Source organism: Melospiza melodia, chromosome 1 (genome assembly GCF_035770615.1).
Source record: "Melospiza melodia melodia isolate bMelMel2 chromosome 1, bMelMel2.pri, whole genome shotgun sequence".
In the NCBI taxonomy this organism is placed as follows: Eukaryota; Metazoa; Chordata; class Aves; order Passeriformes; family Passerellidae; genus Melospiza; species Melospiza melodia.
Window position 1 is genome coordinate 143,510,952 of NC_086194.1, and position 27,278 is coordinate 143,538,229.

The 27,278-nt window shown below is 38.2% G+C and overlaps 1 protein-coding gene across 6 annotated transcripts; it reads right to left on the reverse strand.

Moving 5' to 3' along the window:
• Nucleotides 1–2,267: 2,267 nt before the first annotated feature.
• On the reverse strand, nt 2,268–25,224 carry PEX2 (peroxisomal biogenesis factor 2). Of its 6 annotated transcripts, none has more exons than XM_063170655.1 (3): nt 25,127–25,223; nt 7,219–7,297; nt 2,268–6,751 (listed from the first exon to the last, which is right to left on the reverse strand). In XM_063170655.1, the coding sequence occupies exon 3, from the start codon at nt 6,730–6,732 to the stop codon at nt 5,818–5,820; it is 915 nt and encodes a 304-aa protein (XP_063026725.1). In that variant the 5' UTR covers nt 6,733–6,751; nt 7,219–7,297; nt 25,127–25,223; the 3' UTR covers nt 2,268–5,817. The 6 variants fall into 6 exon arrangements, with proteins under 6 accessions (XP_063026725.1, XP_063026735.1, XP_063026717.1 ...); XM_063170665.1 differs by lacking the exon at nt 25,127–25,223 and adding an exon at nt 24,623–25,022; XM_063170647.1 differs by lacking the exon at nt 25,127–25,223 and adding an exon at nt 9,601–9,741.
• Between the last annotated feature and the right edge of the window lie 2,054 nt (nt 25,225–27,278).

Consider the following 27,278-nt stretch of genomic DNA (forward strand, 5'->3'; position numbering starts at 1 on the left):
AACTATGTGACTATTAGGTGGAACAATCCACGGGATCCACAATCTTTGGTAGCAGCATGCACCAAAAGAGGCTGGAGTTAGAAGTTATCAACAAATACTCCACATACATCATGGAAGCTTTTCTTAATTACAGAGAGAGTGTTTAGCGGCTATGGCTGTCACTCATAAGAAACTTACCTATTTCAGTGCAAACAGACACAAAAGCATTTTAAGAAAAGCTTAACTAGCCTTGGGTCTGCATTATGCACACTGCTTCTTAAGCCTTGCCATAAGCCATGCATCTCTACACATATAATTGTTTCTCACACAGTATGTTCATAGTTTCTATTGTGGTTTAATGCATTTGAAATTAAGATGAAGATCACCAGTGACAAACAGGATATCAACATCCAGAAAACCAAGCCCGTTGTCCCTTACAGCACCATGCACAAACATGACTAAAAGACTTTGTATCAAAACTGGGTACAACAGGAGAGAATTCATTCAGAGTAACCATATAACAGGCAGTTATATGGTTACTCTGGATTATACAGTTATGTTATAACCAGTTATAACAGGTTAACAAAACAGGACAAGTTTCAAAACTCTTTGCAAGTCCTCAGAGCTAATACATAGTCCCATGTAAGAGTCAGTACTGCCACAGATGCAATTTACTGTCTTTGCCTGCTGCAACAGGCACTCTCCTAGGGCCCTCTCCCCAGGGAGCGCCCTGGCTCTAGGCAAAAGACTCTGATCCTTTCTGCACCCTGTCTTCAGGCCACAAAGGAGAACTACAGACAGCAGGCAAGCAATCTTGTTAGAGAATCGGGTACCTGAAGACTCCTACTGAATCTTAAGATGTGACTTTCTTCCAATTAGGCAATGTATCTCCAAGGATTATCCTTGACACAGTTATTGTATCAGAGGTATCCCTGGCAGTTGCACAATCTGGAGATGCTATCTAGGGTTATTTTCTTGGCACAGTGTGTCCGGAAGGACTATTTAGGTAAGGGCTTTAAACAAGATGGCACACCAGCTATTGGCAAGTGACTAAAAGCTAGGGAACATGATGGGATGCTTTGGTCACATTAGTGAAAGTTGCCAGTTCTGCAGTCAATAAGTTAGAAAGAAGATTGCAATGAATACAGAAAATGGCAGAAGAGAGAAGAGTCAGCTTTTCGTCCTGAGCTTAGTTTTCCATCACAGCCCTTCCAAAATAGCCTAATGCAGAGCATTTAAAAGACTGACAATCTTTTCTCCCCCCAAAATATCCTTGAAATATGTCCCTCAAAGTAGACAGATATGAGATCAATGGTAGCACACTGGCCAACTTTATCATACTTTGCACCAGTTTGTTCTCTTAGGAGCCCCAAGATCAGAGGTATGCAGCTGAGGATTTTGTACTTATTAAAAACTGCCTGCAAGACATAGAACTACCTGCACCTGCTGCTGTACAAGTCTGCCAACACCTCTTATCTGAAATAGATCTGCATTTTTGTATGCAGATCAACAGACAGTTTGAGAATTCTAAACCCCAGGTATGCTCTAGAGAACAGAAAAGATGACTGGTTGGCTTTAGCAGATGCTGTGCAAACACGCCAGTGCATGTCTGTGATTCATCTGGTGCCAGCCTGAGAGAGATTCTGCCCACTAATGTCATTTCCTTGAATGGTATTTGGCCACTTTGCCAGCTCCTCACTTTGGAAGTGGACTCCCCTGGAATGGCAGAAACTTAAGACTGTGGTAACAATTTAGGTGGATGTTTTAATGTTGTCAGCATGTAAAATGCTCTTGGGAGGTTGAAGGCAGGCAGCTGTAATCTATTCAACCAATTCTACTAAGAGTTCCTCCAGGGAACAGGTAAGGGCTTGAAGCACCACTTTGAAACTGCTTCTGCTGTTTTGGTTGTATACACTGTGCCCTGCAGAAGCTCAGGCTACCATACTGTATTAAAAGCAAATGATCATCAGTTAATTATCTGTGCTGGCAATAAGCACGACCCCATCCTGAATCCAGCCATGCCACAATACTCTGTTCTCAGCACAAGTCAACACAGCTTCCTAGCAAACACACAGCAAAGTGTAACAGCTATGAGTAATCTGCTCAAAAGAAGAAATGTGAAAAGATAATTTGCTTAAACCTAAAACTGAAGAAATTTTAAAGAAGTCTAAACTAGTTTCTCACTTTGCATTTTAGTCTCATAAATGACATAGTATGAAGCCACCCACTGAGTAAGAAATAACCACCCTTCCAGAAAAACTCTTAAGAAAAAGGCAAACCTCAGAACCTCCTGTTGAAAAATATCATTTATTTGTCAACTTGGTTTTCATAAGAATGACACATCCCAGATAACAATTCCATTAGTATTCCCATATAAGTACATTATAATAGATTGTATTTAGCAAATACATATTTTTCATCTTTCTTCACATTGTCTCTTTACTAATGCTAAAATATTCCTTGTCCATCATATCTTATACTTACAAAAAAAAAATATTTCCAGGTAAGGCAGGAATCAAATACTCTCCCTCTTATTTCTTTCACAGAAACTCCCACTTTTAAGTCTTCTATAAAATTACTTACATAAAACCTCCCTTAAAACATAGGGTAGATAGAATGGTGGTGTGTGGAAGTAAAAAAACAGCATTCTCTGACTCCTTTCATCTGAATGCCACCCCATCACACCTTGTGGCAACTGGTAATTCTCATTCAAATGAAGAAATGAAAGTTTCCTAGTATGTTTATTAATGTAATTAGTATGTTTCATTTATGCCTTCATATTTTGATTTTTAATAATGAAAATGTTCATGTAGCACACAAAGTCAACAGAGCACAAAGAAAACTGGTAATACAAAGCTGTAACTCCTATCCAAGACTGAACAGAAGTTCTGGTCCTTTAGCTTCCTTAAATTCTGAGCATTTACCCTTTTCACTGATGCACATATGACTACTCACAAGTACATTCTAATGGTAGCTGAATACTAATACCCCTTTGTTTAAAGATTAACATTCCAAAACAAAATTTATTCCCTCCACTGCAGGAAGTCAGACCAGATACAGCAGTCCTTTGTTAAAGTAGAGTTTCAACCTGAAAAATATAATGTTTATGAGGACAAATTATCAAGGTAATTAATATGTAAAACTAATTATTCTTTGATTACTCTACAAAGAATCTGATTTTTTTCCTGTAATATCTTTAACTAAGACTCTTCTGCAATTTAGAGATCACAAGACACAACAAAACAGAATTAAAATATCTTTAGAAGTGTATTTTTAATTTTAAAGAGCTTCAGGAAAATGCTGAATATTGAAGTACTAAAAAAGATAAGCTGATAGAAACTTTCTCAATATTCAAGTTGGAACCCTGGTCTCACTAGTGACTACAACTGAGCAAAGGTTTTACCATATGGGAGATTAAAAAAAAAAATCTGTATCTGACACCAACAACCATTCTTGTCCAAAACCTACTTCTGTGAGATGCTTCGTATCTGCTTACTTGCATGGAAATAAAATAACTAAACCTCCACCTAAAGATCTAGGTTCCTAGGGTAACAAAAACAGTTTATGCCACAAGACACAGACTTTGCAAACTTTGTAAATACTATGGGCTACAAACCCAACAGTGATGAGGAGGTGCTACAGAAGCAGGCCAATGCTTTGCTAAAATAAGGCAGCATAAGTTAAGCATTAGAAGTTTAATTCCAGAAAAAAGAAAAAAAACTACAGTAGAGTGTGATATAGCAGAGCCAGCAGAAACCAGCTGTACAATAGAGGCACTAAACTGCTTTTTTATTGATAGTGTAACAGGGATGAAAAACAGAGCACAAACTTTACCCGCATGAAGCTGCAAAAGACAAAACAAACCCCAGGAAATTCATATAGCTTATGCACATCAAACAGCAGGACAGAGGGAGGTGGAATGAAAAAGGAAGATAACATTCTTTAATATTCAGGAAAATGAAACATTTCTATATAGGAAAGAAGCAAACTCCAACATAAGAAGGGCATGACACTTAGCAGAGGCCAAAACAGAGAATCCATATTCTTTTGATAAAATATTGCTCTGAAACTTCAGAATAAAGAAGACTCCACAGCAAACAAAGGTCTGCTGTGATTGTAAGTTATGAACACTGGATTTTGGATGCATACAATTCTTTATTAATAAACACAGATAAAGACTGAAGTATCAAAATGCTGATGATGTTTCTGGAGACATTAGATCACCTTTAAGTCAGTGTTGCTAATACATTTCTTTGGGAAAAGCTATTAAGTGATGTGGAAGGACAATTCATACAAAATTCCTTCAGGATCAAGAAGTAACTTCAGGATGCTCTCCAAATGACTTGCCAGTTTTCATACTCTAACAAAAACAGGTTTGCACCTGCTGGTACTAATTGCAACAGCAAATAACAGAAATATGGCAGGCTAGTAATGCACACATTTGACAGCAAATAATACTGCAGCACAGGATCTGGAAGCACTTGCTCTGAAGTCTCTGTTGATTCACAGAACAGTAGCAGAATTAATGAAGATTTTAGCTGCCCACCCGCTAACTATACCTAATTACATCAGATGAAAGCACTGTGTGTCACTCTAAAGATCAAAACCTAGAATTTAAGATCTTCAAACAAATAGACTAGTGGGTTGCTCTAATCAGAATGTAGAATGAAGAATGTAATAAACCATTTCATAAAAGTAGATCAAAGTTACTCAATCAGCTGTTACCCTGCTATTTTTGGGACTGACTATTGATGATTGCCAATAGAGAACAGAGCCACCATAAAACTATTTATTTAATTTAACTGTATATGTTTTTCACAAATTAAGATTCAAAAAGAGGATGTAATGTATTACTGTGTTAATGAGACTCTTCTGAGTAACACTTCCTGTTAAAAAAGGATTGCAACTAAAAAGAAAATAATCCCACAAAACCAGGTTGAAGAGTAAATGGATGAAGTGTAAGAACAATTAAAGCACTGCAAAGGCTAAGAAAGCAAATAGTGAATGCAAAAAGCAGGAAATTACCTGTTTAAATATGTTAACATGCATACAACTGCGTTTGATCTTTTTCTGTGTGGAAGTGAACTTAGAGATTTGGCAGCCACCTAGATCACACCAAAAAAACATGAGTGGCAATTCCTACAGACAGCATCTTGTGAGTGAACAGTTTTCTTCAGTGTCTCTAACTCAGAAGAATGTAGATTACCCTGAACATCTGCCACATTCCAAAGGATGATGGGTTTCACCCGTCAGGTTTGGAGGCAAGAAAATATATATGTAATTGAAGCTCTGAGACATGTCAGCCTGAGAAAATTAGTTGCCATCTCACAAAGGTCTAGAAGATGCACTGTTCTCCTTAAATGTTCTTTATACCTTTGTGTTTTTTTAGTGTAACATCATATTGGGAATTCAAATTTAAAATTATTCTTTAGGCATGAAAAGAACAACTTTCCCACTTAATCCATCTACTAGGTAAGTTGGTAATGGCACTGTGTCTGGGTAAGTTAAAGATTGCCAAATCAAAGTTTGCAAAGTGCCTTATTCAATTGGAATGGTCTCAAGTTCACAAGTAAAAGGTCTTCTTGAACCTCCTGAGAATGTTGCTGTTGTTTCTCCCACACACCATCCAGAATAAATCCAACCACCTTCCCCTCACCTGCCAAGTGGGGTAGGGCATTTTGGCACTGGTACTCAATAAAAACCTAAGACCAGTAAAAATACATGTTACATAAATTACAGAGTCCCCAAAAGCCTCTTTCAGCAGTCTGCCTTCAATAATTTCTGAATTCTTCCATTAATCTCTTCAATACATATCATGAAAATGAAATCAACCTCATATCAGCCATGCAATTCTGTCATTTCAATTTTATACTCCAATGGCTGAAGACTTTGTACCTCTGAGCCACATTTAGGACATGTAAAATACATATCAAATAAAAAGTTGCTTTTAATACAGTAGTAACAGAAAACATGTGGACAGCCTATGGTATGTGGCATGGTAGGCCATTCCCCACAAAGTGAACATTCCCTGCAGTGAACTGCTAATGAGTTTTCACTATTGGAAAGACCTGCGATAGGCAAGCACCAAGAGGAAATTTTAAGTTTCAGTTTCTGTACATTAATGAGTGGTAGCAGATATATCAAAAACTCAGCAAAGCCATGCCATAAGAGTTCCCTGTTCATGTATTCAAATCCTATCTGACGAACATTTTGTGGCTTGCAAAAAACCGACCTAATTCCTAGAATGCGTTCTGTAAGTGTTGCGAATGTTCCTTTCCGAAGAAAAATCAGAAAATTTACAAGTCCACAAAGCTTAAGAAGTCCAGATCCAAAACCTATATAGCTCTTCATTTTGCAGAAGGATTGCTGTTGACGATTGCTAAATAAATCATAACATCTTTCTTCCAACCATCTTCCACCAACAGTGAAAACAAGATACCATAACTTCTGGTGTTTGCTCAGAGGTTGGTATTTCTCTGACTGAGATAAGTTATTCTTGTATTGAATATTGAGAATGGCCTGTCCCACAGTTGCGTTCTTGGAATAGATAGTGAATTTCCATAATATAAGACATAAAAACGCTTTTACTTCTGGTTCAAAATGAGCCAACACCCCAGGTTTAAATCCATGAAAACAGCTGGTAAACTGGGACCACACTAGTTGTTCCAGGGCTTTGTTTAGTTCAAGAGCATCAAGCTGACTTATTCTGAGCACAGGATTCACACTCTTTTTATTTCCAAGGCTGGAGGCCATTTCTTCACAAATAAACTTTCTAGAAATAAAACACAAATAGATTTTAGTATAGCGGAGTATTTCCTATTTTTATTAAAAATAACAAATTTGTAATTTATCAGCAGTAGATAAGAAACAAAAAAAATCTCAGAATGCTCTATAAATATGTTATTAATATGCCACAATTCATTTCAGGAAGCTTTACATTAATATAAAATTACTACACATTTAAATTATTTTAAAATCTTATTTTTAAAAGAAATTATGCTTGACCATTTCTCACAAAATGTTAACATTTGGTTATAAACAAGTGTTCAACATTATCTAGATATTCATAAAAATCCCCCGATTTATATACATGTACATACATATTAATAAATTTATATATACATTAAAATATTGCAGGGCGTAATTGTAATATTTAATTGAATATTAAAATAGATCAGAAAGAAGAACTGCAACACTATATGGTGTTTTATGGAGAAATAGGGAAAATGAAATACTAACCAAAAAATCTGGAAAAGAACAGTGAGGCAGACCAAGTGTTGCCATATGAACACTTCAATTGCTACAGCTGAAAGCAAAACTGTAGAAATACAGACAAATTTAGAAATTACATAAAGATATGGATGAAATCAGGGTGGGAATGAATAAAATTTTCTCAATAAAGGCAGTGAGTTGTTTAGAGAAAAATCATATGAGATCTAAGAAATATTCAGCATTCAGGCAAATTATTATACAGTACTTCACTGAAGTCTGCATATATTTTCTAGAGTGTTTTTGACAGGTGTGGGATTGTGCTACTTGTCGTATAACATTTCCAGGCAAGATGATTAATGTATAATAGCAACGTCAACAAATGGATACTCCTCTTGCTCAAGCATCATAGAAAAAAATAAAAATATTTTTTTAAAATGGTTTCTTTTAAATGTTGTTGCATCTGAAAGCCTGGCTGAGAAATAAATGCAGTAAATTGCCAAAGAAAAATAGAGGCAACATCTCAATGTAAAATTGTGGAGTAATCAATTTTTGCTTCCTTTTGTCAACAGATTAAACCCCAAAGTGATTCAGAAGTATTTTCAGAGAGTATGCAACATATTTCACTTTCTAAACCAATTCTTTGCATAACAGACCTGCAAGGAATCCACAGCCTTCTAGAGAAAGTATAGGAGGTAGTGCCTCAAATTCTTATTTATAAGAGAAAAATAACCATACAAGATTACTGTGAGTAAAAGATGCTGTAGAGGCTCTTGGTAGCAATGGTTGCTACTGATGTCAAGAATACTAAAAAAAAAATCCTTCAAACAGACAACCATGTTTGCTGAAAAAGAACACCCCAGAAGTTTTAAAACACAATATAAAACATCATCTGTAGCTTTCCTCCTGTTTTCCATATTCATAATTAGTTATCACTGAAAGGAAATATGACTTTGTCTTTAGTGTAGGGTGTATAACAGTTGTTTCCAATTAACTAGGACTGCTACATGGGTAGAGCACACAACAGCTTCACTTAGCTTTTCTAAACTACTTCTTCCTTTATTAGCAGGCAAAACATGGCTGAAGGTGGGATAAGGCCACAGCCATAGGGTTCATTTCCACACCAGCTGGAAAAACCAGGATACAAAGCCTATATAACCAAACCTGTCTCCCTCACACTTAGTCCTTTCTGTAGCAGAAACCAAAGCACAGGAAACATTTTCCAGTATGATTCAAATACCTTCCCTCCTCTAATTTATGATCAAAGGGTCAATTCAACCCCTACTGGATTTTACTGCATCACTTCAAAAACTCCAGCCCCAATGAGCATTCACCCTCCTATCCCTCATCTTTTCATTCCACTATCATTTTAGGAACTGGAGCCTTTGATAACCAACTGCTCTGGAACCTGCCGCTGGTTATTCACTCATAAACCCTAAAAGTCTAATGTCTTCTTCACTTTCTCTTCTACTCATTTCACTTTGTTCTATTGCTTCAATGTTCTACACAACTCCCAACACTCAAAACCTCCTTCAAAAATGCTAGTTACTCAAAAGGGACATCTTATCAAACAACTTCCTTGATCTATCTACTAAGACTATTTTCCAACATCATTTCAACCATCTTTTCCAATTGTTTTTCATTACTACAGATGCTACGAGCAATTTCTATTGTAGGTTTCTCATAAATAAGGTAGACTAAATATTTATAGATTTTTTTCTCTCATTATGGCTATATTATCTAAAGAAACCTGAGCAAGTGAAGAATGGGTCATCAGGAATTTTCTGATGACAAAGGAAAATGTGTCAAATCCACAGGATTATGATGGATCATGAAATACACATAGGCTGGGAGTCTGTATGACTGCACACTTGCTTTGAAAAAGAGGATGTGGGGACAGGTAGCACACTGAACACAAGCCACCAGTGCATCCTTGCCGCACACTAGCATCTGTATAGCCAGCAGACTGAAAAATGTGCCTGTTACCCTCCACTTGGCATTGGTGAGTCTACACCTGGGACACTAAGTCCAGTTTAGCTTGTTTTCTATGAATAGTACAAAAGAAATGTCAACAAACTGAGAAGAGTCCTGTAACTAATACCATCAGAGAACCCCATGTCATGATATATGAGAAGAGCTTGAAGGAACTCAGATTGTTCAACTTGAAGGATAAGGCAGCTAAGAAATGGTCTATGAATAATCTTCTACTTCCTAAGGGTTGCAGAGAATATTAAGCCAAAGTTTTCTGTGAGATGCAACGAAATAAAGAGAGGCAACTCTGTGTTAAGTCACTACATGAGAAATTCCAATTGGAAACAAGGAAGCTGGAACATTTTGTACACCAAGACTGAAATCTCCAGAAATTTCTCCCCAGAAATTCTTGAAACTTGGCCAAATGATGCCTGAACCTACCTGTTTTAGCAATTAATTTATTCCAAATTTTCACAGGAGAGCAGACTAAAATCTTCTCTGGGATTTGGAGTTTGACCTTCCCATTGCCTCAATGCAAAATCTAATTGATTTTTTTTTTCACGTCCATCATCCCACGCAGAACTGTATTTGAAGGAAATAATTTCAGTGAATCTGTCAGAGTGCACTGGAATTCTGTATATAGAAAATGGGAACCACTTTTGAGACAACATGCCCTAACAGCATAACTACTGTTCGGTAACCTTTGAAATTTTGCCAAATCCAACAAGTCTTCTTTATAAGAAAATCAGAATCAAGACCATATATACTGTCTAATGGTGTCATGTTTAATGTCTCTTCCTGAACTACCAGCTACCAAATTGATTGAACTTTAGTCAAGTTTAGGCACACTATATGGAAAAGAAAGAATACCAAACAACAGTAAGGATGCTATCTTTTAAATTATGCTTGTAACATAGCTATGTAAAAAATAATAATAAAAAAAATTTAAAAAAAGCTTTCTTTTTGATGAAAAATTAAGTGTTCTCAATTCAAGCAATAAATCTGGGCATTGTTCTGAGTTCTTTCCTGCTAAGAACATTTAAAGCTTGCCATAGGGCATGGTTGTTAACTGGACCCTGAAAGTTACCTAAAGATTATATCCGTATACTTCTGATTTTAACATGTAAGCACATTTCTGTGTGCTCAGTGTTCTGCTATCCACTCTACTTTCTTCTGAATTGATCTAAGGTTTTATTGCACTTCAAGGGAAGATATTTATTTCCCACAGGCAAATATTAAAGGGGACAGTTTGAAATCTGCATTGTCCTATGAAATAGTCTTCAAATGTCCTAATGATCTGAATAAGAGCAACTGTTTCCTTGAGAGAAGAGCCTTACATTTTAATCTCAATCTTGCTATGCTAGGAAATTTCCCTTTAAAAATTACTTCTACATAAACTCCTTTTAGGAATTTGCTCTTTTTCAGTTTTTGCACACAGTGGTATCACAGTAGAAATAAGTGGGAACTATAGTAGCTTAAAACTAGATAAAAACACACCCTATAAGTGCAAAGACATTTATCTTGTACTTTTTTTAATGTTATTTTTGCATTCTATATTTTGCTGAGCTACAGAGAATATAGAAAATGTTTGTTTTCCTCCATGTTTTTTATTAAATTCTATTTGTCATCCTTACTGTTTTAAGTCTTATTTTAAGTTACTTTTAAAACATAAGAACCCCAAATCACAGACCCAGTAATTAAAGGGGCACATACCAACACTCCCATACATAATAAACTCAATGTTTGATGAACCTTTACAAAAATACTCTTTAATTAGTAAAGACTGGTACTTGTAAGGTTCTCCCTTTATACAGTCAAAGATATCGCATAGAAAAAAAAAGAATTGCCTGCCAGAAAAAAAAACCAAACTGAAAAACCCTAAAATGTTCCATTCTTAAATAGCCTGTATTTTGTTTGTTTTGTCTTTTTTAACCAAACAAATAAACAACCCTACTTGTACAGTACAAAAAAAATTACTGTATATCACTAGGGAAAAAGGAATTTCTTCTGGTATATATTAGTGCTGGTATTGAGCAATGCAGAAATTACGAATGAATATATTTTATTTGGAAACATGTTATTGACAGAAATCTATCAATAGTAATGCGAGTATTGTCAACAGCCTGTCAATATTAATGTAATTATAATTAAGGGGATAACATGGATTTTAGCTATAATACCAAGTAACATCTCCTGCATTGCTGCTATCAATATAAGCATTATTATTGACCTGTTCTGGGACTATCAGTAGGAGATGTATTACCATCAGGCATATTTGTCAATGCATTCTGCCCACAAAAATTCTACATTTAAATTTACAGGTCTGTAAACTTTGCCTGAAGAAATATACAAATCCAAGTAATCTCTTGGGTGCCATTTTTTTCCACAGGGCTTTTCTACTGTGGATGAGTAATCAAGGGGTTTCTATCTCAGAGCTACTGCAATTGCATTCCCTGCTTTTCTAGCACAATCATTACATGACAAATAGCCATATATGCAGAAGCCTTAAAATAATTTGAAGTATGATCTGTCAAATCACTTTTTGAGAAGCAAAATAACAATGTATTTATTAAAATAAAACCCAAAATTTGTTCCTAATGGTTGGCAGTGAGTCACTAGTGGTGTCCCCCAGGGACAAGTGCTGGGGCCAGTCCTGTTTAATATCGTCACTGATGATCTGGATGAGGGGATTGAGTCCACCAAGCTGGGACCATGTGTTGATCTGCTGGAGGGCAGGAGTGCTCTGCAAAGGGACCTGGACAGGTTGGATAGATGGGCCAAATCCAACAACATGAAGTTTAACAAATCCAAGTGCTGAGTCCTGCTCTTTGGCCACAACAATCCCCTGAGTGCTACAGACTGGGGATGGAGTGGCTGGACAGTGCCCAGGCTGGAGGTGCTGGCTGACAGCCGACTGAACATGAGCCAGCAGCGTGCCCAGGTGCCAAGAAGGCCAAGAGCATCCCAGCCTATAGCACAGCCAGCAGGAGCAGGGAGGTCATCCCTCCCCTGTTCTGGGCCCTCAGTTTGGGAAGGACGTTGAGACACTTGAGCGCATCCAGAGAAGGGCAATGAAGCTGGTGAGGGGCCTGGAACCCAAACCCTGTGAGAAACAGCTGAGAGAGGTGGAGGTGTTTAGCCTGGAGAAAAGGAGACTCAGGGAGACCTTATCACTCTCTACACCTTCCTGAAAGGTGGCTGTAGCCAGGCTGGGGTCAGTCTCCTCTCCCAGGCAACCAGTGACAGAATGAGAGGACACAGCCTTAAGCTGTGCCAGGGGAGCTTAGGTTAGACATCAGGAAAAAATTCTTCACCGAAAGAGAGACTGGGAATTATCTGCCCAGGGAGATGGAGTCACCATCCCTAGAGGTGTTTAAAAAAAGACTGGATGTAGTACTCAGTGCCCTTGTTTAGTTGATGAGGTAGTGTTAGGCCATAGGTTGGACTTTATGCTCAAAGATCTTTTCCAACCTAGTTCATTTGTGAACTTAAAATTACATTTAGGATGCATAAGTAGCATATCCACAAACTTCACTGAGTTGGTGATTTAATTCTTTTACACAATCTCTTCTGTGTAGATAAAACATGTAGTCTAACACTGAACTTACTGGAGAGATGAAATGGACTACAAGAGACCACCAAATCCTAACACAGCACAAACACAGGCTCAAGAATATACTGACATGTGTCTACCAAGAAGGCTAATTCCACAGTTTTTCTAAGTAGTCTGTTCCAGTGTTTTATGGCCCAAAGACTCTTTTTCTCATATTTAGTATAAAGCATGCTTAGTAAAAATCAGGACAGTTTTCACTCGATAGCAGAAATCAAGAACAATGAAAAAGAACTTCCATTTTGCTGCATCTTCTCAAGAGCAAAAAGCTGCAAGGCACGTGAGAGGACCAATTACCCAAAGAAGATTTGCCAAACTAGACAAAACGTGCTTTCTACAACATGCCTGATGTGATCCTCAAGAAAAAACAATCCAAACCAAAAACCCAAATAAAATCCACAACAAAACAACAGCTTTGCTTTTTTCTCAGTAGCAATTCACCTTCAGATCTGCTATATCTTCATGTCTTTTTTCTCTCTTTCTATCTGAATAATTATTTCCTGTTTTGGATTCATATATTTTGAACTTTTCATGTTAAATGCCTGCATTGTTTTTTATCTTGTTGATTGTGCAGTTTCCAAACTCATCAAGAGTATTCTGAATTCAGACCTTATGTTTAAAACAAAGGAAAAAAGAAAATCCTAAACTTTCAACCTCTCTCCAGCTTGTATCATCAGTAACTTTTCTAAGTATGTATTCTCTTCTGTCATCCAACTCACTAATGCCTTTTCATCTTGACAGGGTACTATGGATAATTACTCCGTAAAGGCAATCTTTCAACTTGATGCTGATAACATCAACATCTAATGGAGACAATATTGATATTATGTTTCCCTAGTTTGCTCATGTAGGGAAAAAGACTTTGTTAGAATAAAGCTGCATAGTACCTAAAGTTTTCCTCTTACTAAACTTGCTATTGTTATTTAGAAGAGAAAAATATTGAGGTTTCTTACAAACAGGTCACACCAAACCATACTGGGTGTTTTACCATTTCTCTTCTACACACTGTTAGATACAAATTAATTGCTAAACTATTTACTCCTGAACCTTTATTTGGAATCAAAACTGACAGTTTCAATAATTCTCTTAACAGAAGAATAACGAGGCACAAAACCAGATACACACAAACCCATTTTGCTGGCTATTTCCACCCTCTGGGATATTAAATAAATAAATAAAATCAGCAGTGCCTAATTCCTCAATCATTCTAAGATGAATTTTATTAGGATTTGCCACTTGAGCACATCTATATTAAGATTCCTTAGGCTATTCTTTCTGTGCTTTGGTTCCACTTTTATTTCCTGTCTAAGATTAATTTTATGAAAGTAGCAGGTCACAATATATCTCTTTTACAAAGTATGAAGGGAAGAATCAGTCTTTGAAAGTCTTTTCCTTGTTCTCCTTTCTTACTTAATAACAGATCTAGGTAATGGACTTATCCCTTCGTGCCTCCTCTTACTCAGAGTTTTAGAACCTTTCATTGATTCTTTTCTTGTGCTTTGTAAATTGAAACTTATTTTGTTCCTCAGTCATCAATTTTATTCTTACATTCCTATGCTATTCTTTTATATTCATCGCTAATCATATTGTATTACTTTTGCCTGGACAACTCTTTTAATTTCCAGGCCATGAAGAATTCCTGATATAAAGTCCCTCTTAAAATTCACTATTACTATTTTATTTTATTATCATAAAGTATCTCAACACAAAGAAACTACAGGATATACATAAAGGTAACAATTTTTCATCCTTTTCAACAGACTAGACTCTGCCAAGTCCCAGCATTGAGATCAATGGTCCAAGGATGGGAAAGCAGGGTGCAGAAATCATCTCCTCTCTGGAGATAACAGTAACACACAGTCTTTTTTTTTCCTTCAGGAGCTACAATACATTTGGTATTGTGCATTGCCATACTGGGTGTGTGTGACAGCAAGGAAGCAAGCCTTAGCCTTGGTTTACTATCCCTCCTTTGATGTTCATAAAGTTGGGTATCAACAGATAGAAAACTAACTTTCCACCCATCACAAGAATGCTGAGATTTTTTTTAATGTGGAGTGTTCTACATTTTTCTTTGTGAAAATTTATCATTTAACTGTTCTTTTTGGGCACTCTCAGTAGCAGAGGATATTTTATATGTCAATTTAAAATCAATAAATTTTAAAGATGAGAAACCAAATGATACATATTCAGTTAACTTTAAAATTTTCCTTTACACCAACTCTCATAACAGAGAACATGGATCCCAACTGCTCAAAGCCTCATGTCTCACCATTAAATCTCATCTCTTTCCTGCTTATCAAGTGCAGAAATATCCTCAGATCAAAGTCTAATTGGGAGCCCCAACTGTGTTGTCTCTTAATCACTGTAAAATTAACTTATCACTATATCATTACCTCAAATAACCTTAAAAATAGATTGATTTTGTATTACTGTCTGGATTTCTATATACTTCAGACAAATACCTATCATTTTCTAAAGAACATAAATTGATTCTTTAACTGTTTGGAATAACTACTAACACTAATTGAAAAGTCAGTAACACACTGCAATCACAGAAACTATTATTTATTTCTTATATTCCTGGGAGAGAGGACTATTTCTCAACATAGACGAATTCAAGGAAAACACTGAATGACTGTGTAACAAACAATTCCCATAGATAAAATTAAGAATTTTATTATGAAGGTTAAAAATGCTACAGTTACATTTAAGGTTCAAAGACCAAGCACAAGACAAAGACACATTCAAATCACAGGTTGCTTTTCCAATTTTAACTCAGTAAACTGAGATTTCACAACATGAGATACAAGAGATTAGCCACTGCTGAATGCCTGGAGACAGCAAGGAAACATCAACGATAGTTCATTGATTTATCTTCCATAAACTACCTGCCAGAATCAAAATATTAGGGCTTCAAGTTACAAAATCAAAACCACCTCGGAAGAGCCAGAATTGATACAACAGTAATGAAGAGCAGCAGGGAAGTGCTGCACTGTTAGAAACCGTAAATCAGTCATTTCTGACAGCATTTGATGGAAACTGAAAATCCCACATCAGTGCAACACATCCCCTTGACGAATGCTAGAAACCAAGACAATTACTGGCCACTCCCTAAGATATTCTGAATGCTACAAGCTTCTACTGACTTGAGATAAATTTGTGATCAGTCAGCACTCTTAAAAGACCGATTATTAGGTCCTAACAACCAGATCTGATAGTTACCTCTTAACTAATATTTAAAATCCTAACCTTTTAAAATTTGCAACGCTAAATTCAAGGCGATAAAACCTCCAAGTACATTTGTATTCCCTGTAGCATAGAAGCTAGAGACAGCATCACACTACCAACTTTTTTGATAAGCCCTAATCTTCATTTACTGGAATAAACAGGAAGATAAACACATAACAAGCTAATGTTCCATCACTATTACTCTTAATCCCATATCCTTTTCTCTTCCTCCCTCATCTTATTTCCTTTTTTGTCATTCTGCTCCTTAGTACATCAAATTACAAATTCATCTCTAAAGGGACATGTCAGTTTCACTTATAAATTCTCATCCTCTGTTACATTAAATGAAATCTAGCTGTTTTTCCTTTTAAAGCAATTAGTGATAAAAACCTGAAAGTGTAAAAAACAAAGCTGCATTATAACTTGAAGACTTCCAAAAAACATGGTTAAAAATCCCTTGATCTAGATGCTTAGCAAAATACGTGTCTCATACACAACAGACATTTTTCTTTGGAACTAGGTAATGGCAATTATTTGGAGAAGTGCTTTACCTTTACTGTTGATGAACTAAAATGGTGAAGAGAGATTTGGTTAAAGCAGTTGAACAGAGTGGCAACTGTGATGGTTAGCTGGGAAGAAACAGCCCTTTGTAAGGAAGGGACAACACCTGTGACTGAACCAGTATCAGGAGGCGTAAAAGCTAAGCCAAGTTAAGAATTAAGTTAATAATGCAAGTCTCACCTGCTGATGTGATCAACAGATGACCGAGAGACCCTTGTACTTGAAGACTTTTTGGGTGTGATAAGGATATGAGGCTCTGGTAAAAGGATGGCCGAGTAATACTGCAATGCTTGTGCAGCAGTGAAAAGAACGCAAGGCTTAGTAAATGTACAATCTTTTCTGTAGAGCAGAATGAAATGTCACCTGGTGGCAGAGGTATGCAGCTCCATTGCAGAAAGGTCCCATGACAGAACATGAACACACAGTTGTGAGCACACTGAGGGCAGTTATAGCCATAACTCTTCCAGTGAGGGCAGTTATAGCCGTAATTCTTCCTCTGCTGGTTACTGTTGCTTTTCTGAAAAGTTAGTCTTATACCTCATGATATATGAAACATTTGCATTTCATTGTTCTAAGGGCACTGTATCTCACATCCCTTTATTTGTCAAGTACAACGTCAACCCCAATTTTATGCATCTTTTCCATGCCCCTCCTTACATTTCTTCCATTCAAAACTACCTAAAAAACAAACAAAAAGTCATCTAACTTTAATTCTTATTTCATAGCTCTATGTCTCTGTTCTGCTCCAACCTGTCTGATTCATACGAATGGATCACCAGCTAAGTAGAGAGATGCCAGGATGAAGATTGAGGAGATACATACAAGAGATTCAGATACACCTGCTCTATATACTCTGATACAATTTACCACAGATGACAGAACCCTGCAATTTTGCATTAAACACTTTACGCTTATCATTTATGAAACACAGTCACTGCCCAGATTTTATTCCAACTTTCTTCCTTTTCACATACATATGCATACCAACTGCACAGTTATGAATATTCAGCAATATGCAAGTGTAACAATGCTGATCCAAGTACTGCACTGTGGGAATGCAAGGTCCTTTAACCTTTGATTAGAAATACTTATTAGATAAGAATGGTAAAAGCTGTCCTAAATGCCTAAATCATAATTAACCCCTATCCACATCTGTACCAAAAGGAGGACTCTAAGTAAAAACAGTGTTGTTACAGACTGTATATATTCATGATTTGCTAGAACCAATAAAGTCCTGCATCAATAAAAAGACAAACCTGTTCACTCCATGTCTTAAGTTTTGGTTTTGTATTATATGGCATAACTTAAGAATAATTTGATCGAATTATCATCAAAAACTCCCAAGTGGTACAAGGATAAAGAGCAGTACTTCACACAAATTTATGTTTTTTTTCAGGCTTGTTTTCTTTAAAAATCTAAGGTAATGTAATTTTTGACTGTCTCAAATTTTCCTTCTACTGTCTATTCTGTCATTATCTTACAGATTAGCAGTAGTACTCATTTGAACTTCAATTTAATCGGTTTTGCATGTTTAACTGGCAAAATCCAAAGCTATTTAAACTTATTTTTCTGCAGATTTAGTACACAAACAGGTCACCACAGACTCAGGTCAGATACATGCAGTACGAGTAAAAAGAACAACAGAGTCAGGAAAACCAGGTAATTATGAAACCAGCTGCCTTTGAATCTCAGCATCATACTCTTACATCCACCACCAGTCAAGAGCAAGACAGAAACTCAAGGCTTTTGTTTGACTTGAAGAACTGTTCTTTTCTGTCTTCAATCTCACTGTGCTGAGTGTGCAAGCAAAACACAACACTGCAAATACAAATAATGAAACTTTTAGCTGTCCTTCAAAAGTGAAAAGACAAATAATTATTCATACAAGTCCACTGTAGGATTCATGCAGACTTGCAAGTGAGAGGCTATTCTGTTCAAATAAGGAACACTATGCAATTCTTCCCTACCTTCAGCTTTTCTGGGGTGATTGTACCTTGTAACCTCTGGGATACACAATGACTACGAGGGGTGCTGGGAAATTTCATGCCCTCAGTGTCCCCAGTCCTTGACGATTTTATTACTCGTTAATTATGGGAACTTTAAGCACACAAGGGAAGACTGATACACTTCCACTACACTTCTCCTCAATCCTGTAACTTCATTAGCATTTTAGAATCAACTGAATGGTTGCATACAGGTATTACAAGTAACAGTTTAGAAGAGGGATAATAATTTCCTTGCTAGGCAGCCTGACCTGTATGCTGTTACAGCTTCTGAAATCCCTCTGCAATTCCAATGTGTACTTCCCTTCATGGTTTAGTTATGCCCCACAGTGTCATAGCATTATATTAATTTCCCTTTCAGGAAAAGTTTTTCTTCCTTACCAAACCCCTCCTGTGACATTTTTTTTCTGCTTCTCTGACTACAGAATTAATATTACTTTTGAATACTATTATTTTAATGTATTTTTTCAAGTTTTCTTAGAATTTAAATTTTGATTAACTCCTTTCTTTTCTAACTCCACTCACAATATTAGCAAAAACCAAGAGAGGAGATAAGGAGTGTGAAAGACAAGATTTTTAGGGACATTCTTCCCAGGCAGCTACTGATACAAACACAATGAATATTAGCAGCATTCAATTCAACTTCCTCCTAAAGCCAAAAAACCTCCTCAAGTCCTCCCTTGCAGGAGGAGGAGAAAGTGCCCAGATCCAGTCAGAATCAATCTTGAATCAAGAGTTGCACCACTGTAATTTCTCTTCCTTCCTATAGCATGTATGTCCTCTTTTTCCTCTACCCCAAAGTTCTTTATTTCTCTTATATTTCCCCCTTACTCTGAAAAATCTGAATTTAGTTTCCTTTTCAAAAGAGCCTGAAATAAACTCAAACTTCTGAAGTTCTTATATTCCACCTCCAAACCAAAAAAAAAAAAAAAAACCACTGAGAGGTATGTTACAAAGACTGCATCTTTCCTGAAGATTTTTGTGAAGTTTAGACTTGAACTGATGATGCTTGCAGTTGTCTATGGCTGCAGGAACAATTTAGCTCTTGAAGAAGCTACAGAACAGAGAGCCTGCTACCTTTTATGTACACATACAGCACAATTTGACTATGAGCCTGCATCTTTTTAGCACAACACATTGGTTATTTTCAATTTTTTAAATTTTATTTGCTGCTTTTAACTTTACAGGGATTGCTGTACAGCAAGTGATGTTTAGAGCACACTTCTTAGTTAAAATGAGACGAACAGAAAGGGTATGACTCTCTTCAGTAGTCTAAGTGAAAAAGTATGTATGCTAATAGCTGTCAAAAGAAAAAAAGCCCAACCCTATCTCTAAAAAAAAAAAAAAACCCAAACCAAGAAAACCTCAAAACAGCATAAGCAGCCTGCTTGAAAACACCACACCAAAGTAAACTTCAGCAGTCCATAAGAGGTCACAAGTTGTAGCAGCTGTCCTCATTAACTCCAGCAGCAATACCCTGAGTCCATTTCCATTTCAACTCATAAACAATGTACTATAATTCAGATAGAAAATTTTAATTCACTTTCTGGATGCTCTGAAAAATTGCATGAATTCAGATGTTTTTCCTAAATAGCTAACATTTGGGAACCAGACCTTGCTAGGGAGAAATTTACATTAGGGTATTTCACTGAAAGACTGATTTTAATTGAAAAAATTATCATCTTCTAACTGCATATTGCATCAACCAGATGATTGGAGATGTTAAACAGGGCTGAACACAGTATTGACCCCTGGGGTACAACAGTAGTCACCAGCTTCCAACTAGACTTCACACCACTGATTGCCATTCCCTGTGGTCCATCTGTTCAGCACATTTTATGCTGACCGGACTATTTGCTCACCCAGCCCATAGTGCAGCAGCTTCTCCACGAGCATGTCACAGGAGACACTGCTGAAAGACTTACTCATGCAACCACCTACTCTCCTCCCTCCCCTTGTTTACCATGCCAGTTATTCCATTGTAGAAAATTACCAGGTTGGTCAAGAATGGCTTCCACTTGGTAAATCTATGCTGACTACTCCTGATCATTTTCTTTAATGTGTCTTAGAAGGGCATCCAGGATTAGCTGCTGTATCACCTTCCATCCTTCTAGGCCATCAAGGTAAAGCTGACCAGGCTATAGTTCCCTGAGGACTTCTTCCTGCTCTTTTGAAAACAGAAGAAACATCGACTTTCCTCCAGTCTACAGGCACTTCTCCCAGTTCCTCAGTCTCCCAGTCTGGTGATTATTGGGACTGTCCTCACAATGATATCAGCCAGCTCCCTTAGCACTCATGGGTTCATTCCCAGAGCGTTATCTATGTCCTCTTCATTCAGGTATTCTCTGACCTAAATCTCTTCCAAGTGTGTATCTTCCCTGCTCCAGACCCTCCCTTGTGTTCTACAGTTCCTGAAGGTCTTTGCTAGTAGAGATGGAAGCAAAGGCAGTCTGCATAACCTCAGCCTTTTCCACATTCCCTGCTCATTCAGCCATGAGACCACATTTTCCCTAGTACTCTTCCTGCTACTTGTGCATTTTACAGAGGCAATTCTTGTGGTCTCTGACATCCATCACCAGATTCAACTCCAGGTAGAGTCTGACTTTCCTTTTCACATCCATGCATGCTCAGACACTGTCTCTATACTGCTCCCAGGTTATGTGTTCCTGCTTCTGGACATTTAATGTCTGACTTTCATGATGAGCTCCTTGTCCATCAGTGCATGGCTGCTGCCATTTTAGCCTGACTTCATATCTGCTGGGATGGACTGCTCCTCAGCTCCAGGGAGGTGATCCTTGTGGATCAAACAGCTTTGCTGCATCCCTCCAGGGCCTGACCCTGGGGGAATCTTCCAAGTAGATCCTTGAAGAGGCCAGAGCCCAGAGCCTGCTTTCCTAAATTCCAGGGCAATGATCCTACTTATTCTTAAACCAGGCTCTCAGAGAAAGCCAGCACTAATATCACTAACTGACTGAATAAGAAATAGATTACATTAGTTTCTGTCAGAGACCATACAGCTTAAAGGAAATATTGCTAAACTGGCACAAACACCGTGAACTTCCTTATTGAAAAAGTTATTACCTAGAGAGTCTTAAAAAAAGCCCTCTCTGCCAAAAAAAATCATTAAATACCTAAAAGGTTTAAGAAGTAAGGTATCAAAAAAGTAATATAACACATCTTATTCTTCAGTTAGGCTGACATTAATATAGAATTAATTTATTGGTAGTATATGCAGAACATTTCTTATTAAATACAGTGCTATCTTTTAATTCAAAAGTTTATTCACATTTCTTATTATTATCTTAATTATTATTATTGCAGCATACCATGCTTACAAGCTAATTCAATGAAATTGTATTTATGTCTGAAGCTTATCAGTTAGTGTTATCTGGACCCAATTTATTTGTTTCTTTACATCCTCTAAATTGTTGTTTTCACTGATTAAATGCAGAAATTCCAAGGGCAACAACAGTGCTGTAGAATTTTTGAAAGTTTTGCGAGAGTAGGCCATTATAACCAACAGAGAAATAAAACACACAGGCAACAAGGTACTTAAATTGTAGTTTCAAATTGTTGACAGATTTTGTCTACTGTTTAACCTACTACTAATTTTCCTTCAATCAGCTGTCCATCCCTTCCCTTCTCCGAACCTCATGGCTTTGAAACTTTCATATGTTTAAAAAAATAAGAAAAGACATTCCCACCATGTCACATTTTGAACATGTAATTAAACATTTAGGGCTTTTTTTCCCTGAATGACCATGTGCTTCATTACTACATCCAGCTATATGTTAATACTGGATTCGGATATCACTCCCTACACTTTGCTGATTTATATATTGAAGAGCCATTTATTTTACACCATATTCTTGGTATTGATACTATGTAGCCATAAACCTGTTTCCTTCCTCTCCAAATATCCTCTAAGTACCAGTTTTTAGCCATTTTCAAGACTGTCACCTCCAAAGACTATAAACAGAGAAAGTAAAATGTCCTTCTTGACTTACAGTACAGCATTTGATGTCAAAGAACAAATTAAGGTCCTTGGATTAGTAATAGTGTCAAAAACTATCAGAGTATAAAAATTACCTTTCCTACTCTACTCTATGAACGGTTCAATCAAGTCTTTGTATACTAATAATACTTGTTTGAAAGTTTTAGTTTAATTTAATCCATTACAGGAACATTTACTTCCTAAATGTCCTGGATCATCTTAAGCATCAAAACCTTTCTGTGAGTCACTACAGTCTTTAAGGAAATTAAACCTACGGTCTTTACCTACCAACACGGGTGAATAATAAAAGAATCTAAAAGGAGACAAACAGAGCTGTCAAACAAACAAAACATTCTCTCCCAAATCTAAACAACTCCTTGCACAGAGCAGACATGTCTAGCCTAGTCCCTAAAACTCTATGGACATGAACTGAGGTATGCCATTCTAGCTACCTGGGAGCCCTTTAGCAAGTGGGTAGATCCATAATGCATCTAAATGCCCATTGCCTAAGAAATAAATCTTTTAAAAAATAAATTCAGAACATGGTATTTTATATGTCTGTACTGCTATACTGAGAGTTCTAGGATTATCTATGAGAGACATAAGCGTGAGCTGATTCAAATACACGCAAGTTCACTACTATTACTTTTCAGTTTTCAACATTTCTAAGAAAAGTAAAAGATATTTTGACATTCATGCAGACAGAGATCTAATTTTAATTATTTAATTAATGCAACATTAATGGGAATTGATTTTTTCATTTGCTGAAAAGGACATTCTTGACAAATAAAAACTTACAAGTTTGCACAAAGATAAGCCTAGGAGTTAAAAGGATGTAAAAATAGAGGCAAAATGCTAAGCAGAGTTATTTCAATTGCCTTGGCCCCAGATAAATGCAATTTCACAATACTCTGTACTCAATAATAAACATCTTCAATTCCTACCTTAAAAACTACAAATACGTATACATAACACTGAGGTTTTTGAAATATTGATATATACACAAACTCTCACTACATAAAAAGGCCCAAACACCCCACCTCTTTTAGACTCTCTCCAAAAAATCCAGACTAGCAGGCAAGAAAGTGGTTGCCATATAAGATCCTTGCAAAACCTTCACAGATAACAGCTTTAAACGTATTCCACTTTCTAATTCACAGACTCAGTCAAAAACTTTACAATACAGAGAACACTACAATCATCATGGTAATTAAAAGAGTAAATCACAGAATCCTAGAATCATCAAGACTGGAAGAGACCTTTAAGAAAATCAAGACCAACCATCAACACAGCACTAACTCCAAAAAAGTACTCTTACTAACACCTCATGCTAGAGGCACTACCGACCAAAGTAGATGTTTCAATACTGACATGATCATCTACTTCTGTACTCTGTTTTAATGAGCCAATTTATACATTTTAAAGATGTGAATTTAACCCCATAGCAAGTAACAGATATTGATGACTTTGTGCAGTATAAACAAACACTGAAAAAAACCCCAAAACATGAATTTTTCCTCCCTTTATTAGCTTATTTACTACTCTATCTAAGTACCAGCAATGACACTTTCAGTTGTTTTAGAACTAATCACTTCACTAGATAAACTACTCACGATGGACAGCCAAGAACTGAAGAACAAGGTGCTGCTGAGGAGAAACTACAGCAGAAAGATTAAAAAATATCTGAAGAAAATGCTGATAAAACACATCTTCAAAAAGAACAAAAATTCCATTGGTCTTAAAAAGAAAACTTTATCAACTGTTGCTAAACTGTATGTCAAAAAAGCTCCAAAAAAGTCTGACAAGAACTAACTTCCAATGAAATTAAATGGCAAAGTATTTTGGACTCATATTTAAGTACAAACTTCACTTCATTTAGTACCCATTTTAGTCATACTACATCTTTGACCTTAGGGAACACCTCCCTCACACTGACAGGTGAAAGATCATAAAACAAATACAGTGCTGTGGTTTCCAGTATGTAGAGTTTGTCTGTTTGTCAAACACATTGGCCATTCAGAATAAATCCACATTTATTTTGTAGTGAACCAATGATTTGTTACTTACAGGCTGCACAAAACTGGATTAACAGAAAGTGGAAAGTTGCCACCCTCATTTTTGGATTTCCTTGCCACCTACAGAAGGGAGTCAGATGAATGACCCTCGAAGATTGTTTCAGTCTCTCAGCTGATATCACAACTCATATGATAATACCCCTCTGAAAGGATATTATGCTCTTTCTTCTCCGCACAGGTCGTCGCCAGGCTCTGTCCCACCTTTCGGCACGCCTGGGCCTGGCTGGAAAGCTCGCTCCCCGCCTCCGCACTCTGCGGCACCAGGAGGCCGAATGCCAGCGGGACTCACGGAACGGGGGCGGCCGGGGAGTGCAGAGGCCAAACACAAGTTTTTACAAGCAGGCCCTGCATGAGCTCCGAGGCCTGAGCCAAAGGAACTGCCCCGGCCTACCAGGCCGCGGGAGCCTGGATGGGCTCCGCCGAAGGCCACGGCCCCCGCAGCGGCTCCCGCCCGCCGCAGCCGCTCCGTCTCGTCCCGCCCCGCGTCCCGACTGACCTGCGCCGCTGCCATGCCCGGCCCTGCGCAACTCCGCGGGCGCGCCGGGCTCAGCCTCGAGCCTCCCGGCGAAGCTCTGCACGGCCGGAGCCGCCTCGGGCGCTCTCCCCTGAGCCGTCCCGGCAGCCGGGTGCCAGCGGCAGCTGCCCGGAGCGGCGGCCGCACGGAGCGCAGCGCGCCCGCCAGCGCCCAGCGCGGGTGCGCAGGAAGCGCTCCGGGAGAGCGGGACGGCGGGCGGGAAGGGCTCCCCGCACGGCGGCCGCGCCAGGGCGGGCTGCGAGCTGCTTGACTGACAGCCTAAGCAACAAATCAGCGGCCCGGGGTGAGGAGCAGCAGCCAATGGCCGCAGGGGGGCGGGGCGGCACCGGGCCCCGTGGGATCCGAGCGGCCGTGCTGCCGTTTGCGGCTGGGCCGGCGCCTGGAGTGGCTCTTGCTCGGGGCTGCTCGTGTGGGCGTGAGGAGACTCCTGGCCTGGGGTGGCGTGGTCACCGGGCGGCTTGTAGTCGAGGGCAGTCGGGGTGGAGTCCATGGGGAGGCGGGAGGCCTGCGGGCAGGATTCGCAGGCCTGTGAGGGGAGGAACGAGCAGCGTGGGGAAGGAGCGCGGCAGCAGCCCAAAGGCACTGCAGGCGGTGTTTCTCCAGCAGCTGCGCTGTTCCGTACGTGGTTCCTCGGTTAATATCTGGCATCGGTGTCAGGTCTTCCCTCACGGGCTCAAAAGTGTTTTAGGTGATTCAAAATCACCTAAATAATAATTGAATTGTATTGTGCACCTTAGGTGAGGCAAACTGCGCGGTGAAGTTGGTTGTTACTGTTCTGGAAAGCAAACTAAAGAGAGCTCTGTGTGAACAGGTTGGGGGGAATTGTCAATGTTTATTTAAGAAAAGTTAAAAGATACGCAAATAGTGATTTATTCATTTCCAAACCATAACTATCTTTAGTTTTGACATATTCCTGAACACAGATTCACAGGTGACATTAAGGGTTATAGTTCCTCAGATAACTTCCTGAGGTTATCTCTGCTGAGGGGGCATTCCATAGGCACATATTGTTGGGTTCTGTACTATTTTTTTGTAACTCAAATTAAATAGCCCTCTGGACTACCTCAGGTATCACAAAACAAAATGCAGACATTTAGGAATGTCAGGATCCTGAAAAACAGTTCTGTTCAATATTTAAATGTAGTTTTTCAGAATGTTAAAGCAATTCGGCAAAACAGATGCATAGCTTTGTGAATAATGAGTAATTCCTGTTTTAGAATACCTGCTTGAAGTGAATAGGGCTAATACACATGATTTCACAAATAGGGGATTAGATCTTTTTGTATGAAAAGTGCATTTTAAGCAAAATGAGGTAACTATCTTTTGAGCTAGAAAGACTCTTCTGTTTAATGGAAAGACATTGAAGTGGAACACTTATTATCACTAATAAAAAACAATCAGTCCCAAATATTTAAATACTATACTGTGTACACCAAGATATTTGGGGTAATTTTTGCTTTGTTTTTAAAACGAAACCATGTAATGATTTCCTTCTGCTCAGAAGTAGTTAATTGAACCATGAAATTAATTATCATTATTTTATCCTTGTATATTTGAATTAGGAACAAAGAACAACACTTCCTTGTGTGGGGCACTGTGGAGTGCTTATCATGTAAGATCTTGTGAAGTGAGTCTTTATGTCAGGGGGGCACAGCCGAGGAAGGCAGTAGAGGACCTGCAGCTCAGGTGGGAAGCAAGGTGCGGTTTCGTGGTGGGGCTGTGTCCAGGTTTAGAGCAAATCTGGGGAAGAATCCCCCAAAGGAGCTCCGGTGGGAGAAGCAGATCCAATCGGCCCCTCCCCCCAACTGGTCCGGGAGGGAAAAAAAAATACCTCCTTGGAGAAAGGTGGAAAAACACTGTTTACTAAACAATAAAACTAAAACAGTATCAAACAATGAGACCCCTTGCCGCTCTAAAAGAGATGACAAACAGAAAACCCTGGGTTGAAGCTCAGCCCACTCAGTCTCTGATCAGTCCCTCAGTGCTGGAATTGTCGCAGGCCAGGCCCGGCCTGGTGGGCCACAGCTGCAGCTGCCGGTGCTCTCCTGAGTGTGCAGTCCAGAGCAGTTTCAAGAGGTCCAAAGAAAAGGAAAAAAAAAACAGTCCAGGGAAC